Source organism: Pogoniulus pusillus, chromosome 11 (assembly GCF_015220805.1).
Source record: "Pogoniulus pusillus isolate bPogPus1 chromosome 11, bPogPus1.pri, whole genome shotgun sequence".
Classification (NCBI taxonomy): Eukaryota; Metazoa; Chordata; class Aves; order Piciformes; family Lybiidae; genus Pogoniulus; species Pogoniulus pusillus.
Genome location: NC_087274.1, coordinates 31,026,661 through 31,044,795, shown reverse-complemented (window position 1 = coordinate 31,044,795; position 18,135 = coordinate 31,026,661). Strand labels below are relative to the sequence as shown.

Below are 18,135 nucleotides of genomic sequence, written 5' to 3'. Positions count from 1 at the left end.
CCAAGCTCAGCCAGGCCAACCTAGCACCCAGCCCTATCCAGTCAACCAGACCATGGCACTAAGTGCCTCATCCAGTCTTTCCTTGAACACCTCCAGGGACGGTGCCTCCACCACCTCCCTGGGCAGCCCATTCCAATGCCAATCACTCTCTCTGTGCAGAACTTCCTCCTAACATCCAGCCTGTACTTCCCCCGGCACAACTTGAGACTGTGTCCCCTTGTTCTGCTGCTGCTTGCCTGGGAGAGCTCGAATGGGTTTTGCTGTTCCCTAGGTCCAACCACCAACATCTAAAACGTTCATGTGGACATTCAGGAACCCTCCAGTTCAGCAAGGGCTGAGCAGTTGTTTAGTTCATCCCTGCAGGATGTTCATCTGCAGCACAGCTGAGAGCTCCTCCAGAGGAAGAGGGATTAGAAATGGAAATGTACTCTCATATCCCAAACAATTTACTTTGGAACTGAAATTTAATTAACGTTTCATTGCCCCTAAGTGTATCAGTGCTGTTTCAAATGCCTCATTTATCTGACTATTCATTGGGAAAGTTATATCCAAACTGCAACATTTGGGTTTAGATTGTCATAAATATGTGACCAGATATCCTCCACCTTCTGTATCCCCTCATATTTTACTGTCCTAAGGAAAGAATTAGCTCAGTTAATTAAAATTGCATATTTTAATGGCCTGTGAAGTGAATGAGATGGTGTGCTCCTGGAGCTGAGTAGGAATATTGAACCTAAAATACATACTAGCTCTAAGGATATCCATTGTGCTTTAAAAGACATAGTGATTCATCTTCCATCACTCTATTGAAATGTCAAGCAGAAAGTGAGTCAAACAGAAGTGAACTGCACTGTCTGTATAATCAGCTCTACAGAGACCCTGCTCTAGGAGCTGAAATGGAATGGGACAAGGTTGGGCTGGAGCAGATCTGGCCTTGAGATCTATTAATGCAATGAGAACAGTGGTCACCCATCCACACTCAGAGGACAAAATCCCTACTGGAAGGGAAAGGGGAATTAAGCTTAGGGGATTAGGCTGCAGCAAGAGCACTGTGGACAGCAGGGCAAGGGAGGGGATTCTCCTCTACTCTGTTCTCTTCATACCCCACCTGGAGTACTGTGTGCAGTTCTGGAGCCCCCAGCACAATAAGGACATGGAAGTGTTGGAGCCAGTGCAGAGGAGGCCACAAAGATGCTGAGAGGGCTGCAGCAGCTCTGCTCTGAGGACAGGATACAAGAGTTGGGGCTGTGCAGCCTGGAGAAGAGAAGGCTTCAAGGAGACCTTGGAGTGGCCTTGCAGTATCTGAAGGGAGCTACAGGAAGGCTGGGGAGGGACTATTGACAAGGTCTTGTCATGACAGGACAAGGGGGAATGGGTTTAAACTGGCAGAAGGGAGATTGAAAGTGGATGCTAGGAAGAAGTTGCTTGCAGTGAGGGTGGTGAGACACTGGCACAGGTTGCCCAGGGAGGTTGTGGAGCACAGAAGCACCCAAGGTGCACCTTGGGTGCTTCTGTGCTCCACAACCTCCCTGGAGGTGTTCAAGGCCAGGTTGGATGAGGCCTTGAGCAACCTGTTCTAGTGGGAGGTGTCCCTGCCTATGGCAGAGGGTTGGAACTGGATGAGCTTTGAGCTCCCTTCCAACCTAAACCATTCTATGATTCAGCAGTCAAGACTTAGGACAAAAGTGTTAGGGAAGGGGATGTGGAGATTTAACAGCCCCTCTCTAGCCCCATTAGGAAGAAGTTCCTTAACACTGTATTTCTGGAAGCAACTATTCCTGTAACTTCCAAGCTGTGAGTATAATTGAACCTTTGACAAGTGTCAGGAGTTGACATTCTAAAGCAGTTTCAATCCTCCCTGCTGCAGAATCATGGTAGTAATAAAAGCTTCAAGATAGACAACATAAGTAAATAGAGCATGAAAAAGGAAAAATAGCAGCTAATAGATTAAATTCTATCCCTTTTTTTTTTCAGCCATAGATCACTGTGCTTCTGTAAAATCTATCTCAAACTCTCCTCTTTGGGTAATACTTCAAATCCCAACTCCCTGCAATGCCAGACATACTTGGGAGATGGAAGGTGTTTTCACAGATGTAACTAACATCAGCTTCTATGAAATACTGAGCAGTGAAATGGATCCTCAGAAAGCTGCAGCCAAGGCTGGAATAGAAAAGAAACCTCTGGACAGCAGGCACAAGCTCTCAGTCAGCTGGCTCCAGAACCAGCAGCATCACCAGCTCAGGATCTCCTCAGCTGCCTGAACCACAATGAATGTGGACAGAAAATCTCCTGTATGGAATTCACTTTTCTCTCCTCCCATGGAAGGGTATCAGACTCTTTGTGAGATGCAGGGGAAGGACACTACATTTGGAATTGATCTCCGGGTCTTTTCCAACTGAAACAAGTCTATGATTTTCAGGTTGGAAGAGACCTCACAGATCATCAAGTCCAACCCTTTACCACAGAGCTCAAGGCCAGACCATGGCACCAAGTGCCACGTCCAATCCTGCCTTGAACAGCTCCAGGGACGGCGACTCCACCACCTCCCCGGGCAGCCCATTCCAGTGTCCAATGACTCTCTCAGGGAAGAACTTTCTCCTCACCTCCAGCCTAAATCTCCCCTGGTGCAGCCTGAGGCTGTGTCCTCTTGTTCTGGTGCTGGCCACCTGAGAGAAGAGAGCAACCTCCTCCTGGCCACAACCTCCCCTCAGGTAGTTGCAGACAGCAATGAGGTCTCCCCTGAGCCTCCTCTTCTCCAGGCTAACCAATCCCAGCTCCCTCAGCCTCTCCTCGTAGGGCTGTGCTCAAGGCCTCTCCCCAGCCTCGTCGCCCTTCTCTGGACATGCTCAAGCATCTCAATGTCCCTCCTAAACTGGGGGGCCCAGAACTGAACACAGCACTCAAGGTGTGGTCTAACCAGTGCAGAGTACAGGGGCAGAATGACCTCCCTGCTCCTGCTGGCCACACCATTCCTGATGCAGGCCAGGATGCCACTGGCTCTCTTGGCCACCTGGGCACACTGCTGGCTCATGTTTGCAGAGTCACAGAGCAGTGAGTGGGAAGGGTGTGATGAGTGTGGTCAGCCACGTGTGCATGTCTACGTGAGCTGTGTGAGTGCCTGCTGGAAATGTGCCCTCATCCTGTTACTGCTGGGACCTGCAGCATCCTCACTGCTGCATGTGGGAACCCCTGACACTGCTTGGCTGTGGAACAGCTCATTGAGATTCTGTGCAGCATCTGCTTTCTATCAGGAGTGTTTTAAATCATTCTAGAGAAGGAAGAGCAAAGGCTTTCAGAAGCTGAATTCTCTGAGAGATGAAAGATAATTAATGTATCTCCAAAAGGGTCTGAAAGAGCTGGGATCAGAGCATTTGCATACAATGACATTTAGCATGGGATGAGCACTGCAAACACGGAGAACAATGGAAGCTGCTTCCAAATGCAACAAACAATTTCAACCAGATAGGAATATTTTCTTAATAGCAAGAGTTTTCAGGCCACAGATGCAGTGACTTGCTGAATATGGGACTTCAAAGCATGGAATCACAGACTGGTTAGGGATGGAAGAAAACTAAAGATCAGTTCCACGCCCTCCTGACATGGGCAGGGACAACTTCCCCCAGAGCAGATTACTCAAAGCCCCTTCCAGCCTGGCCTTGAACACTTGCAGGGGTGAGGCATCAGCCCTTACTTATGTCAGCAACAGGCACATTTTTGTCTCCTCACCTGCAGACAATCCCTTTTTTTTCAGTCCAGTCTCTGGGATTCTGAACTAAAAACAGATGCAGAAATCAGACATGACTTCATCACTTGCTACCTCTACAAACAGCACTGCCTTCTGAGGTTGAGAGAGCTTCTACTCCTCCTCTTCTCTGCCCTGGTAAGGCCACATCTCAGTTCTGGGCCCCTCACTTCAAGAAGGACCTTAGGGAAATGCTTGAAAGAATCCAGCACAGAGCCACAAAGCTGTTGAGGGCAGTAGAACATCTCCCTGTGAGGACAGGCTGAGGGAGCTGGGGCTTGGAACAGAGGAGCCTGAGGGATGCTCTCATTCCCATTGATAAAGATGTGTAGGGCAGTGTTGGGAGGACAGAGCCAGGCTCTGCTCAGAGATGCCCAATGACAGGACAAGGGGCAATGGGGGCAAGCTGGAACAGAGGAAGTTCCATGGGAATAAAGGGAAGACTTTTTCAGTGTGAGAGTGACAGAGCCTTGGAGCAGGCAGCCCAGAGAGGTTGTGGAGTCTCCTTCTCTGGAGACATTCAAAACCTGCCAGGATGCAGTCCTGTGTGACCTGCTCTAGGTGATCCTGCCCTGGCAGGGGGGTTGGACTGGATAAGCTTTTGAAGTCCCTTCCAGCACCTAACATTCTGTGATTCTACAATCATCTCTTGTTGCTGTCTACCAGGTAGCTCCTTACATGATGGAATTGGGAGAAGCTGGAATTCATATTTACCTTCTCCTGGATGAGCCCCTGTGTGACCTGTCCAAAGTGATCCTGCTTTGGCAGTGGGGTTGGACTAAATCTTTCAAGATCCCTTCCAACCCCTCACATTCTGTTATTCTGTGATCCCTTCCCCTGGCAAGTGATGGCCATGTTGTGGTAAGCCATTTAATGGCTTCTACAGAAACACCCTCATGAAGCAATTTCCTCTCCATGTGTTTTACAAACTGGGGAAAATGCTGGAGCACTGAGAAAGAGAGGGAGCCTAGACCCATTAGCTGAACTCTCATCAGTAAGTTTGCAGATGACACCAAGCTAGGAGCAGCTGTGGAGCTGTTGGAAGGTAGAAGAGCCCTGCAGAGGGACCTGGCCAGGCTGGATGGGTGGGCAGAGGCCAATGGGATGAGACTGAACAAGCCCAAGTGCAGGGTTCTGCACTTTGGCCACAACAACCCCAAGCAGCACTACAGGCTGGGGACAGAGTGGCTGAGGAGAGGAGAGGAGAGGAGAGGAGAGGAGAGGAGAGGAGAGGAGAGGAGAGGAGAGGAGAGGAGAGGAGAGGAGAGGAGAGAAAAAATAAAAAGAAAAGAGAAAGAAAAGAGGAGTGGAGAGGAAAGGAGAGAAAAGAAAAAGAAAAAGAAAAAGAAAAAGAAAAAGAAAAAGAAAAAGAAAAAGAAAAAGAAAAAGAAAAAGAAAAAGAAAAAGAAAAAGAAAAAGAAAAAGAAAAAGAAAAAGAAAAAGAAAAAGAAAAAGAAAAAGAAAAAGAAAAAGAAAAAGAAAAAGAAAAAGAAAAAGAAAAAGAAAAAGAAAAAGAAAAAGAAAAAGAAAAAGAAAAAGAAAAAGAAAAAGAAAAAGAAAAAGAAAAAGAAAAAGAAAAAGAAAAAGAAAAAGAAAAAGAAAAAGAAAGGAGAAAAGAAGCATCTAGAGAGTGGAAACATTTTCAAGGCAGCAATCCAAGCAGGGATTTTCTGCTTCAGTCAGGAGAGCCAAGACCTCCAGGCAGCAAGTCTCAAACCTGGGCAAACAGAGCCCTGTGAGGACTGGGGTTTAGGAAGGTGCTGTTGGACTGAAAGACTGTGGCACAACTGGGAAAGGTCTCCTGAAGCCAAACTGTCAGCTGAAGTGTCTGACGACTCCAAAGAAGAGTGTGCCTTTGGCTAAGAGTTCAGCAGTCTACAGGAACACCACACTGAGACAGTCTGAAGTGAGAGTGTATGTGACATTACAACCAGCAAGAGCAAAGCTGTCTCCCTCCGTGCCTCACTGCTGTCACTGAGATCAGAGGAGCTTAGATTCCCTCCATTAGCATTGTGCATTACTACAAAACCAGCCAGCAAATCATGTGCATAGCTGTTGGAGTCTACTCCCACCACCTGAGACCTGCAGTCTCCTGTTTTCCTCCCGAGGTAAAAGAAGACAGGAGGGAACAGCAAGCAAAAAGAACTTTGTACAGCTCCAAAATCTTCCTTTAAATAGCTTTAACACTTAGGTAGTTGAAAGCATTACAGTATTAAAATGATGACTTCTCAGGATGTTCCATCACAGAGGGAAAAAACAAGGCACCAAGAAAGGTATTTTTGTGTGTTAGATGCTGTTACACACTTCTAAGCTAAATGGCAGTTAGAGATCACCTTCTTTTTATGCATCATGCATCAAACTGCATGAAAAAACATTCAGTCTACCTCAGTTTTACACTCTCTTCAAAGGAAAATCAAACCCCACCAACAGCTATTTTGTGCCTCCTGACTGAAGTATAACCTCTGGTTCGTGCAGCGAAGTTCTATCTGCCCTGCTTGAAAAGCAAAGATTTCAAACACCAGCACCAACTGCTAGACTAAATCATGCTTCTCGTGGAAGTGGCTGCTACTGTGCCAGAAATGTGCTAGGAAAGTGATCTTAGAAGCAGGCAGTCATTAGCACATGCCTGCAAGCCAGACACGGCTGATCAATTAATAGAACAGATTTACATAAACACAGCCTATTTCCTTGTCTTGCTTTCCTCAGCACCCCAGACTCTTTCTTAATTCAATCAAGCTGAGCCCAAAGGACCTGCAGCTCTTTGTAGGTTTCTGGGTGAATCCCAACCTGAATGCCTCTGCCACAGGGATCACAGATCACAGGGTGCTAGGGGTTGGGAGGGATCCAAAGAGATCATCGAGTCGAATCCCCCTGCCAGAGCAGGACCACACAGTCTAGCTCAGGTAACACAGGAACACATCCAGACAGGCCTGGAAAGGCTCCATAGAAGGAGACTCCACAACCTCTCTGGGCACCCTGTGCCAGGGCTGTGGGACCCTTACAGGAAAGAAGTTCCCCCTTGTGTTGAGATGCAACCTCCTGTGCTGCAGCTTACACCCATAGGAAGGGGACTTCCTCCTTTTGAAATGACCAACAAGGGACTAGCGGAATTTAGACATCTATGCAATAAGAAGCTACTTAGAATCATAGAATCAACCAGGTTGGAAGAGACCTCCAAGCTCATCCACTCCAACCTAGCACCCAGGCCTGCCCAATCAACCAGACCATGGCACTAAGTGCCTCAGCCAGGCTTTGCTTGAACACCTCCAGGATGGCGACTCCACCACCTCCCTGGGCAGCCCATTCCAATGCCAATCATTCTCTCTGCCAACAACTTCCTCCTCAAATCCAGCCTAGAACCTCCCCCTTGTCTCCTCCCCAGACTGCATTTCTTATTTTGAAGTTGTTCTTCACTTCCCTGAACTTCTCAGGTTCTGCAACTTCAGGGCTTAGAGTTCTTCTAACAAACAACCATGCAGAAACTTCACTTCTCCCAGAACTCCAATAGGCAGAAGATTATCTGCTTTCCAGCCACTTGCATGCAAGACAACATGAGCAACAACAGGCTGCTCAGCCTTCCAGTACCTAAAGGGTGACTACAAGAAAGCCAGGAAGGGACTATTTACAAGGGCTTGTAGTGAAATGGCAAGGAGAAATGGATGGAAGCTTGAAGTAGAGCAGATTTAGACTGGAGATTAGGAAGAAACTCTTGACAGTGAGGGTGGTGAGACCCTGGCACAGGTTGCCCAGGGAGGTTGTGGAGCACAGAATCACCCAATGTGATCAAAGATCACATTGGGTGATTCTGTGCTCCACAACCTCCCTGGAGGTGTTTAAGGCCAGGCTGGATGAGGTCTTGAGCAACCTGGGCTGGTAGAAAGTGTCCCTGCTCATGGCAAGGGGAGTTGGAACAAAGTGATCTTCAAAGTCCCTTCCAACCTAAACCATTCTGTGATTTCCAAGGTCTCATTTTGTCCTCCACCTGAGAGATGTACTCAACTCAGCCAATATCACTCACACAGCAAAGAATTCAATGCCATTGGATAGTTTCACTTCAATGGTTTTGAACTTAAAAAGCCAAAGCATGCCAGTTATGGAATTATTATGGGATACATACTCTTTTTATGTATAAAGCTTGTGCCTCTGTAAATATATTTACTCCTGCTCAGAAAACTGTGCAAAATTAAAACAAACAAACACAGACCCAGAGAAAAAAAACCACCACAAAACCCCAAACCTCAACAAACAACAAAACACAAACAAGATCAACACAGCAAAAATCTACCTTCTGCCTCTTTGTCTGCTTCAAAACTCAGGTTCACAGGATCATAGGATAACAGGATATTAGGGGTTGGAAGGTACCCAAGGAGATCATCCAGTCCAACCCCCTGCCAGAGCAGGACAATCCTATCTAACACAGAGCACACAGGAACACATCCAGACAGGCCTGGAAAGGCTCCACAGAAGGAGACTCCACAACCTCTCTGGGCAGCCTGTGCCAGGGCTCTGGGACCCTCACAGTAAAGAAGTTCCCCCTTGTGTTGAGGCAGAACCTCCTGTGCTGCAGCTCACACCCATTGCTGCTTGTCCTATCCCAGGCAGCAGTGAGCAGAGCCTGTCCCCCCATCCTGGCAGCCCTCAGATACTTATAAACATTGATCCAATCCCCTCTCAGTCTTCTCTTCTCCAGACTGAGCAGCCCCAGGGCCCTCAGCCTCTCCTCATCAGCCATGCCCTCCTGTCCCCTCATCATCCTCCTAGCCCTCCACTGGACCCTCTCCAGCAGATCCCTGTCCCTCTGCAACTGGGGAGCCCAAATCTGAACACAGGTCTGTAAATCCAAACTGCTTATCATCAGAGTTTCTTAAAGGAAATCTAATGTAACACCAGGGCAAGGGGTGTGATGGTTTTGAACTAAGGAGGGGAGATTCAGACTAGAGAGAAGGGAGACATTTTTTTACACAGAGGGTTGTGAGACACTGACTCAGGTTGCCAGAGAGGTGGGAGATGTTCCATCCCTGGAATCATTCCAGGTCAGGTTGTTTGGGGCTCTGAGCAACCTGCTCCAGTTGCAGATGTCCCTGCTGACTGCAGGGAGGTTGGACTGGATGACCTCCAAAGGTCCCTTCCAGCCCAAAGCACTCTGTGATCATTAAAAGCCCCAGAACTGTGTGTTCTCTGCTTTCCTGCTCATTCCAAAGCGTTTCACAAATGACACAGCAGATCCATTTCACGCCCAGCAATGGACAGCAAGTCACCCCAGGATGAACTGCAGCTGGCTATAGGAGCATATCATCACATACTGCAATATAGGGCAGGGAATGGGGAGCATGCCAGAGCCAGCTGGAGACATTTATAGGTTGATGGTGTAATTATCCAAGCTGGAATTTTGCCAGAGCATCAACTGGCAATACTCTGGCAAAACACAGCCTCAGTTCATTAATCCAGCTCTTTGTGTCACCGAGCTAAACATATCATTTCACACTGCAGCAAGGCTGCTCTAATTCACACAGCTCCTGGGTGCTAATAACGCTGTTTGGTGTCTCCTGCTCTCCTAATTATGGAATCATGTTGTACAGACCCAAAAAAGCTGCTCTACTTTCCTGACAGATTTTATTCCTAGCCTGCAGTGTTGACAAAAGATGAATGCCTGCATCGTTGTGCATCACACTAAGATCTTTTTTCTCTCTCTCCTTCCTGCGTTGTGATTCCTTTTAAATATAGAATGAAAAAAATAAAAGGCTTATTAGCAATTAAGAAGTCAGAAACTCAGTCAAGAAGCAAACTAAGACTCTCCACAGCAAATCCTCTCGCTTTACAAAGCAAACATCTACAAAGCAATCACAGTTAACTCGTACAAAGCTCTGCTGATCAAGAGAGGGAGAAGGTCTGATGCCAGGCTAATGAACGCACTGTGCTCGTCTAGATCAGAGAGCAGGCAACGCTTCAGGGTGATGATTCTAATGCAGCAGAAGGCTCCTTGGAGGCAGCCAGCAAAACTGAGTCAGCATTGCAGCCCCAAAAGGAGAGAGCTCCAAATTCAGAGGGAAGGAGGGCACTCATCTCAGCACTGAAGATGCTGTGCCGCGATCTGACATAACACAAACTACGTAACGCAAGGAACAGGAAACTGCAGCTGCTGACAAATGAAACTCCAGGGCAGAAACTCCACCCAGGCAGCAGCAACTAAATCACAGAATCTACCAGGTTGGAAGACACCTCCAAGATCATCCAGTCCAACCTAGCACCCAGCCCTGGCCAATCAACTAGACCAACCATGGCACTAAGTGCCTCACCCAGGCTTTGCTTCAACACCTCCAGGGATGGTGACTCCACCACCTCCCTGGGCAGCCAATTCCAATGCCAATCACTCTCCCTGGTAAGAACCTCCTCCTAACATTCAGCCTAGACCTCTCCCTACAAAGAAACACAACAAACCCCAAAACCATCAACAATAAAAAACCACCTGAAAAAACAAACAAAACAAAACAACCAAAAAAAAACCCCAAACCAAAATATTGGCACAACCTTGTACATAGATTACACAGCAAACATTCAATTTGCTCTGATGGATTGGCCACAGAATATCTTAACAATCCCCAAAACACACAGGAAAAGGCAAACAGTGAAACCAAATACATGTACAGTGAGTAGGAGGAAGAAAGAGCCTCAGGGTGGAACAGATTGGAATATTCCCTAAGTGCTGTTTATGTATAGAAGATTTTAACCCTGCCTGCTCATAGGAGCATTTGAGTCTCATTTGCATGCACTGAAAACATCATTCACAGACTCCCAGACTCAGAATGGTTTGGGTTGGAAGGGCTCTTCAGGATTATCCACTTCTGACCCCTCTGCCATGGGCAGGGACATCTCCCACTAGAACAAGTTGCTTAAGGTCACATCCAACCTGGCCTTGAACATCTGCAGGGAGAGGACATTCACAACCTCCTTGGGCAGCCTGTGCCACTGTCTCACCACCCTCACTGGAAAGTTCTTCCTAATCTGCAGCCCATTCTGCTGAGACCCCACCTGGAGTACTGCATCCAGCTCTGGAGCCCCTATTACAAGAGGGATGTGGATGTGCTGGAGCATGTCCAGAGCAGGGCCAGGAGGATGCTCAGAGGGTTGCAGCAGCTCTGCTGTGAGCACAGACTGAAAGAGTTGGGGCTGTGCAGGCTGGAGAAGAGGAGGCTCCCAGGATATGAAGGGGGCTACAAAAAAGCTGGAGAGGAACTTTTTAGGCTGCCATGGAGTGACAGGACTGGGGGGAATGGAGCAAAGCTGGAGGTGGGGAGAGTCAGAGTGGACATAAGGAGGAAGTTGTTGAGCATGAGAGTGGTGAGAGGCTGGAATGGGTTGCCCAGGGAGGTGGTTGAGGCCCCATGGCTGGAGGTGTTTGAGGCCAGGCTGGCTGAGGCTGTGTGCAGCCTGCTCTAGGGTAGGGTGTCCCTGGGCATGGCAGCGGGGTTGGAACTGGTTGATCCTTGTGGTCCCTTCCAACCCTGACTGATTCTATGATTCTAAATCTCCCTCTTCCAGCCCAACTCTCTTATCCTATGACTACAAGCCCTGGTGAAAAGTACATCCCCAGCTCTCCTACAGCCCCCTTCATGTAATGGAAGTCTGCTCTAAGGTCTCTCTGGAACTTTCTCTTCTCTAGGCTGAGCAACCCCAACTCTTGCAGCCTGTCCCCACAGGGGAGGTGTTCTATTATTTTAACCTGATTATTGTCTGTATCTTTTCAGACTTTGATACTTTTTGCACACATTTCAAAGCCAACAGAAATTCTTTCCTGCTGTGCTATGTGGCTGATAATTGTTAGGATGTTGTGAAATGCATGCACCATAGTCCTGCTTCTGCATTTGCTTCCACAGCCTTGAAACTGCTGCTCACATTTAAAAGACAAAGGAAGAAAAATCATCTCTTACTTCATGGCATTATAAAAGGCAAGTTGAAAATTAAATTATAAGTGTTGGCCCCGAGCAGGGACACCTCCAGCTGGAGCAGGCTGCTCAGGGCCCCCCATTAATTCTGACCTTGAATGTCTCCAGGGATGGGGCCTCAACCACATCTCTGGACAACCTCTTCTAGTGTTTCACTGCTGTCATTGTGAAGAATTTCCTCCTAATGTCCACCCTAAATCTCCCCTGCTTCAGTTTCAAACCACTGTCCCTTGTTCAATGCCCACAGGCCTTTCTATACACAACCTTCCTAGAGGTCCCTTTCAGATATTGAAATGCTGCTCTAAGGTCTTCAGAGAGCCTTCTCTTCTCAAGGCAAATTCTCCCAGCCCATCCTCACAGGAGAGGTTCTCCAGCCCTCTGATTATCTTTCTAGCCTCCTCTGGACCCTCTCCAGCAGGTCCACGTGCTTCTTGTGTCAGGGGCCCCAAAGCTGGGCACTTGCTCCCAGTGAGGTCTCACCAGACCAGAGTAGCAGAATCCTCCCCATCAGATCTCCTGGCCACGCTTCTTTTGATGCAGGCCAGGATGCAATATAGCCATTTGAAGTCTTTTATGCCACATTACTGCTATCCTGTGACCCAGGACACAGTTTTAATGACACTATCAGAGCAGCTGATGCACACCTTTCAGAATCATAGAATCATAGAATCAACCAGGTTGGAAGAGACCTCCAAGATCATCCAGTCCAACCTATCACCCAGCCCTATCCAATCAACTAGACCATGGCACTAAGTGCCTCATCCAGTCTTTTCTTGAAGACCCCCAGGGACGGTGCCTCTACCACCTCCCTGGACAAGAACTCTTGCAAAGCACCAGATAAAGCAGCTGCCCTCTTCAGCATTGTGCTCCACATACCTTGTTTGCGCACGTCCTCTACGGCAGCAACCAATTCCTCCTTCAGATCCTGGCTCTCCTTAGCAATTTGATCTCCCTTCTCCAAGAAGTTCTGGGTGGCCTGCTCCACCGAAGCAGCCAGGACATGAGCCTTCTTGGAGCGCCCTTTCTTCTTGCCAGAGGGTCCTTTATTGCTGGTGTTGACCAGAGTGGTTACCTTTGGGAGAGAACAATAAGGCTTTTGTCAGTTTGAATGACTCTGCAGCTTATTAAGAGCTCAAGAGATGGGCACCTAATGCATTTCACCTTGAAGTGATGGGATAGTCACATGTGCTGAATACATAGAGGGTTAAGGTTAAAATCCCACACATGGCAGCTGACCTCATAAGAAAAAATCCCTTTTACCCTCTAGACACTGGCAGAGGTTGTCCAGGGAGGTTGCGGCTGCTCCCTCCCTGGAGATGTTCAACAACAGCCTGGATGAATCATAGAATCAACCAGGTTGGAAGAGACCTCCAAGCTCAGCCAGTCCAACCTAGCACTCAGCCCTATCCAGTCAACCAGACCATGGCACTAAGTGCCTCATCCAGGCTCTGCTTGAACACCTCCAGGGACAGTGACTCCACCACCTCCCTGGGCAGCCCATTCCAATGCCAATCACTCTCTATGGGAAGAACTTCTCCTAACATGAAGCCTTAAGCAACTTAGTCTGGTGGGAGGTGTTCCTGCCTATGGAGCAGAGGAGGCTCAGGGCAGACCACTTTGCTGTCTACAACTCCCTGAAGGGAGGCTGTAGCCAAGTGGGGTTGGTCTCTTCTCTCACAGAGCTAGCAACAGAACAAGGGGACACAGTGTGAAGTTGTGCCAGGGTAGGTCTAGGCTGGTTGTTAGGAGGAAGTTGTTGGCAGAGAGAGTGATTGGCATTGGAATGGGCTGCCCAGGGAGGTGGTGGAGTGGCCATGCCTAGAGGTGTTGAAGCCAAGCCTGGCTGAGGCACTTAGTGCCATGGTCTGGTTGATTGTCTAGGGCTGGGTGCTAGGTTGGCCTGGATGAGCTTGGAGGTCTCTTCCAACCTGCTTGATTCTACGATTCTATAAGGGCTGTTGGAACCACATCATCTTTTCAGTCCCTTCCAACTCAAACCATCCCCAATCAAGCAGTGAAGGAGGAAAAAAAAAAAGAGAACAGGCACAGAAGTGCAGTGGTGCTAAAGCACCATTTTGGCTGCTGTTTTTCATTGTAAGTAATGAATAAGGTGGAAAAATGAAAAACTAACACACAAGGGTCAGAAAGCACAGAAAAAGCTTTCGTGCCAATAGATAAGTACCGTCAGTTACAGGCGAGGGATGGCAAAATCACTGAGGCTGTTCTGCAGGCAGTAAGCAATGAATATAGGCTGGATGTGAGGAGGAAGTTGTTGGCAGAGAGAGTGATTGGCATTGGAATGGGCTGACCAGGGAGGTGGTGGAGGCACCGTCCCTGGAGGTGGTCAAGAAAAGACTGCACAGATCCACTGCTGTTTTGTCCTGGAGAGGGTCCAGCAGAGGGCTAGGAGGATGATGAAGGGAACTGGAGGGCATGGCTTATGGGGAGAGGCTGAGGGCCCTGGGGCGGCTTAGTCTGGAGAAGACTGAGAGGGGATTTAATAAATGTTTATAAACATCTGAGGGCTGCCAGGAGCAGGGACAGGCTCTGCTCACTGCTGCCTGGGGTAGGACAAGCAGCAATGGGTGTAAGCTGCAGCACAGGAGGTTCTGCCTCAACACAAGGGGGAACTTCTTTAGTGTGAGGGTCCCAGAGCACTGGCACAGGCTGCCCAGAGAGGTTGTGGAGTCTCCTTCTGTGGAGCCTTTCCAGGCCTGTCTGGATGTGTTCCTGTGTGATCTGTGTTAGACAGGATTGTCCTGCTCTGGCAGGGGGCTTGGACTGGATGACCTCCTTGGGTCCCTTCCAACCCCTGACATCCTGTGAGCCTGTGATCTGCCAGCCAAAGGCTGCCCTTCTGCAGAGCAGGGATAGTGAACTGGGTGTTACTTGGTGCTACAAGCAGGACATAACAGCACTGGATCCATACCACCCAGGGATGCAAATCCCCCTCAAGCAGGGTACAAACCAGGGCAGGTGACACGACTGATGTAGCATGCTAAGGCAAAAAGCTGCTGTAAGAAAACAAAACCCTCTGCACTGTGAGCAAAACAAAGGGTAACCACTCAGAGTCATTCCACTCCTGCTACAAGGTGTTTGCTGCAGCTGTGACCAGAGAGCTTTGGCTCAGGCTACCTTTTTTCTTTTGCTCCTTGAGACAGGATGTTTTTTTTTCCTCAAATCATATAAAAATGAAGTGTAGGCTAATGAAGAATCATAAAATAAGATATAAGGAATGGAAAACACCAAATCTATATAAAAGGGTGAAAAAAAATAGATTTCAGAGCCTTCTTTCAGGAAGGAGTCTGCCTGGCTACAGGGAGGTAATATTCTTGCATTGTCTCTTGTGTCTCACTATTAATATCTAGAAATAACATCTGCATTATTAGTTTCCCCCTGAAAATGTTCTAGATGAAAAAAAAGAAGGTTAGAATAACCTTATAATAGTAAGAAGAATAGATGGAGAGCAGCTCTGTGGAGAAAGACTTGGGCGTGCTTGTGGGTGAAAAGCTGGACATGAGCTGGCACTGAATGCTCACAGCCCAGAGCTAGCTGTGTCCTGGGCTGGTCCCCAGCAGTGTGGGCAGCAGGGACAGGGATGGAACTCTGCCCCTCTGCTGTATTCATTCAAGCAGTTCCCTGAGGTCCTTCATGACGCCAAGTTAGGAGCAGCTGTGGAGCTATTGGAGGGTAGGAGAGCCCTGCAGAGAGACTTGGACAGGCTGGATGGGAGGGCAGGGGCCAATGGTGTGAGATTGAAAAAGGTCAAGTGCAGGGTTCTGCACTTTGGCCACAACAACCCCAAGCAGCACTACAGGCTGGGGACAGAGTGGCTGAGAGCAGCCAGGAAGAAAGGGAGCAGGGGGTGCTGGTGGATAGCAGCTGAAGATGAGGCAGCAGTGTGCTCAGGTGGCCAAGAGAGCCAATGGCATCCTGGCCTGCATCAGGAGCAGTGTGGCCAGTGGGACAAGGGAGGTTCTTCTGCCCCTGTACTCAGCACTGGTCAGGCCACACCTTGAGTGCTGAGTCCACTTCTGGGCTCCTCTGTTCAAGAGAGATGTTGAGGTGCTGGAAGATGTTGAGAGAAGGGCAGCAAGGCTGGGGAGGGGCCTGGAGCACAGCCCTGTGAGGAGAGGCTGAGGGAGCTGGGGGTGTGCAGCCTGCAGAAGAGGAGGCTCAGGGCAGACCTCATTGCTGTCTACAACTCCCTGCAGGGAGGCTGTAGCCAGGGGCTCTGCTGCTAGGCAAGCAGCAATAGAACAAGGGGACACAGTCTCAAGTTGTGCCAGGGCAGGTCTAGGCTGGCTGTTAGGAGGAAGTTGTTGTCAGAGAGAGTGATTGGCATTGGAATGGGCTGCCCAGGGAGGTGGTGGAGTCACTGTCCCTGGAGGTGTTGAAGCCAAGCCTGGCTGAGGCACTTAGTGCCATGGTCTGGTTGATTGGCCAGGGCTGGGTGCCAGGTTGGACTGGATGAGCTTAGAGGTCTCTTCCAACCTGCTTGATTCTATGATTCAAGGAATGGAGTGGCCCAGAACTGGACACAATATTCCAGATGTGGTCTCAGCAGGGCAGAGTAGAGAGGGAGGAAAACCTGTCTCAACCAAATAACCACAGCCCTTCCAATACACCCCAGGATGCCACTGAAATGTCTACCCAGAAGATTTTTACCTCCATGCATGCTAAAAACCACAAATAACAGAACAAAGGCAAACCAAACCAACCAACCAAAGAAGTCTGTAAACCAATAAAGAGACAGGCCAAAAACTCAAGCCCATAGCTCAGTTTTCTGGCAGGGCTTTAAAGCCAACTGCTTCATTTTAAGTGTCCCTCCTACACTGATACACAGCAAAGACTGTCAGCTTCTGTTACTAATGAATGCAGACCTCACCCATATTATCAAATATATCCCTGGATAATTGCCATAAGCTCATTTGGCAACCCCATAACAATCCTGGCTCTGTGGTCACACCAGGGAACTTTTTCACTACTGTTGTACTAAAGAAGCTTGACATAGCTCTAGCACAGGGCTCTGGTGGGAAAGCAAAACTTCACTAATTAATAGCTCAGTCCCACCTTGATTTGAGTCATAGAATCATATAATCATAGAATCATAGAATCAACCAGGTTGGAAGAGACCTCCAAGATCATCCAGTCCAACCTAGCACCCAGCCCTAACCAATCAACCAGACCATGGCACTAAGTGCCTCAGCCAGTCCTTTCTTGAAGACCCCCAGGGACGGTGCCTCCACCACCTCCCTGGGCAGCCCATTCCAATGCCAATCACTCTCTCTGTGAAGAACTTCTTCCTAATATCCAGCCTAGACCTACTCTAGCACAACTTGAGACTCCAGCAGCACAACAGAAAGGTGAGGATAAACAATTCCACTACCATGAATTTCCCTCTCCAGGCAGGGATGCCATAAGGGAAAGGTGACAGACGTAGACTCATCAAATAGATTCCCAGTCAGCAGCTACAGCTCAGAGGAGGACATCCCTGGCTCTGGGAATTAATGTCTCTTCCCTACAGACTCCTGCACTGCATGGGCCACAGGTAGAAGAATTCCAATACTTCCCTCCTTCTCTTCTTAAATATCTGCTAGAGTTATAGAATCGTAGAATCAGTCAGAGTTGGAAAGGGCCACAAGGAGCAGCCAGTCTCAACCCCCCTGCCATGCCCAGGGACACCCTACCCTAGAGCAGGCTGCACACAGCCTCAGCCAGCCTGGCCTCAAACACCTCCAGCCATGGGGCCTCAACCACCTCCCTGGGCAACCCAGTCCAGCCTCTCACCACTCTCATGCTCAACAACTTCCTCCTCACCTCCACCTTTGCTCCTTTCCCCCCAGTCCTGGCACTCCCTGATATCCTGAAAAGTCCCTCCCCAGCTTTTTTGTAGTCCCCTTCAGATCCTGGAAGGCCACAAGAAGGTCCCCTGGGAGCCTCCTCTGCTCCAGCCTGCACAGCCCCAACTCTTTCAGTCTGTGCTCACAGCAGAGCTGCTGCAGCCTCTGAGCATCCTCCTGGCCCTGCTCTGGACACACTCCAGCACATCCACATCCTTCTTGTAATGGGGGCTCCAGAGCTGGATGTGCTGGTCTCAGGTGTGGTCTCATCAGCACAGACTGTCCATAACCACCTTATAAAATAGAGATATATCAACAATCTCCAAGGCAAGATCGATGTGCTCCTTTGCTGCTGTTGTAATTACTCATCCTTGTGCTTTGTCACTGATCGCTCGCCTAGGACTGACTCCTTGTTACCATGTTTTCAGGGCATGTAAGGACTGAGAGCAGCCCTTCAGAGAAGGACTTGGGGGTACTGGTGGATGAAAAATAAAATGTGAGCCAGAAAAATGCATTTACAGCCAGTGCAGTCCAACTGCATCTAAAGAGCAGGCAGCAGCAGCAGGGATTCTGCCCCTCTGCTGAGACCAACTGTCTACAACTACCT

The 18,135-nt window shown here is 48.8% G+C and overlaps 1 protein-coding gene across 1 annotated transcript in view; it reads right to left on the bottom strand.

Moving 5' to 3' along the window:
* LOC135179633 (catenin alpha-2) overlaps nt 1-18,135 on the bottom strand; it is an 898,848-nt gene that overhangs the window by 733,055 nt on the left and 147,658 nt on the right. The window contains exon 3 of the mRNA XM_064151673.1: nt 12,562-12,757. Within this exon, the coding sequence (XP_064007743.1) occupies nt 12,562-12,757 (196 nt within the window). The remainder of the gene's footprint in view (nt 1-12,561; nt 12,758-18,135) is intronic.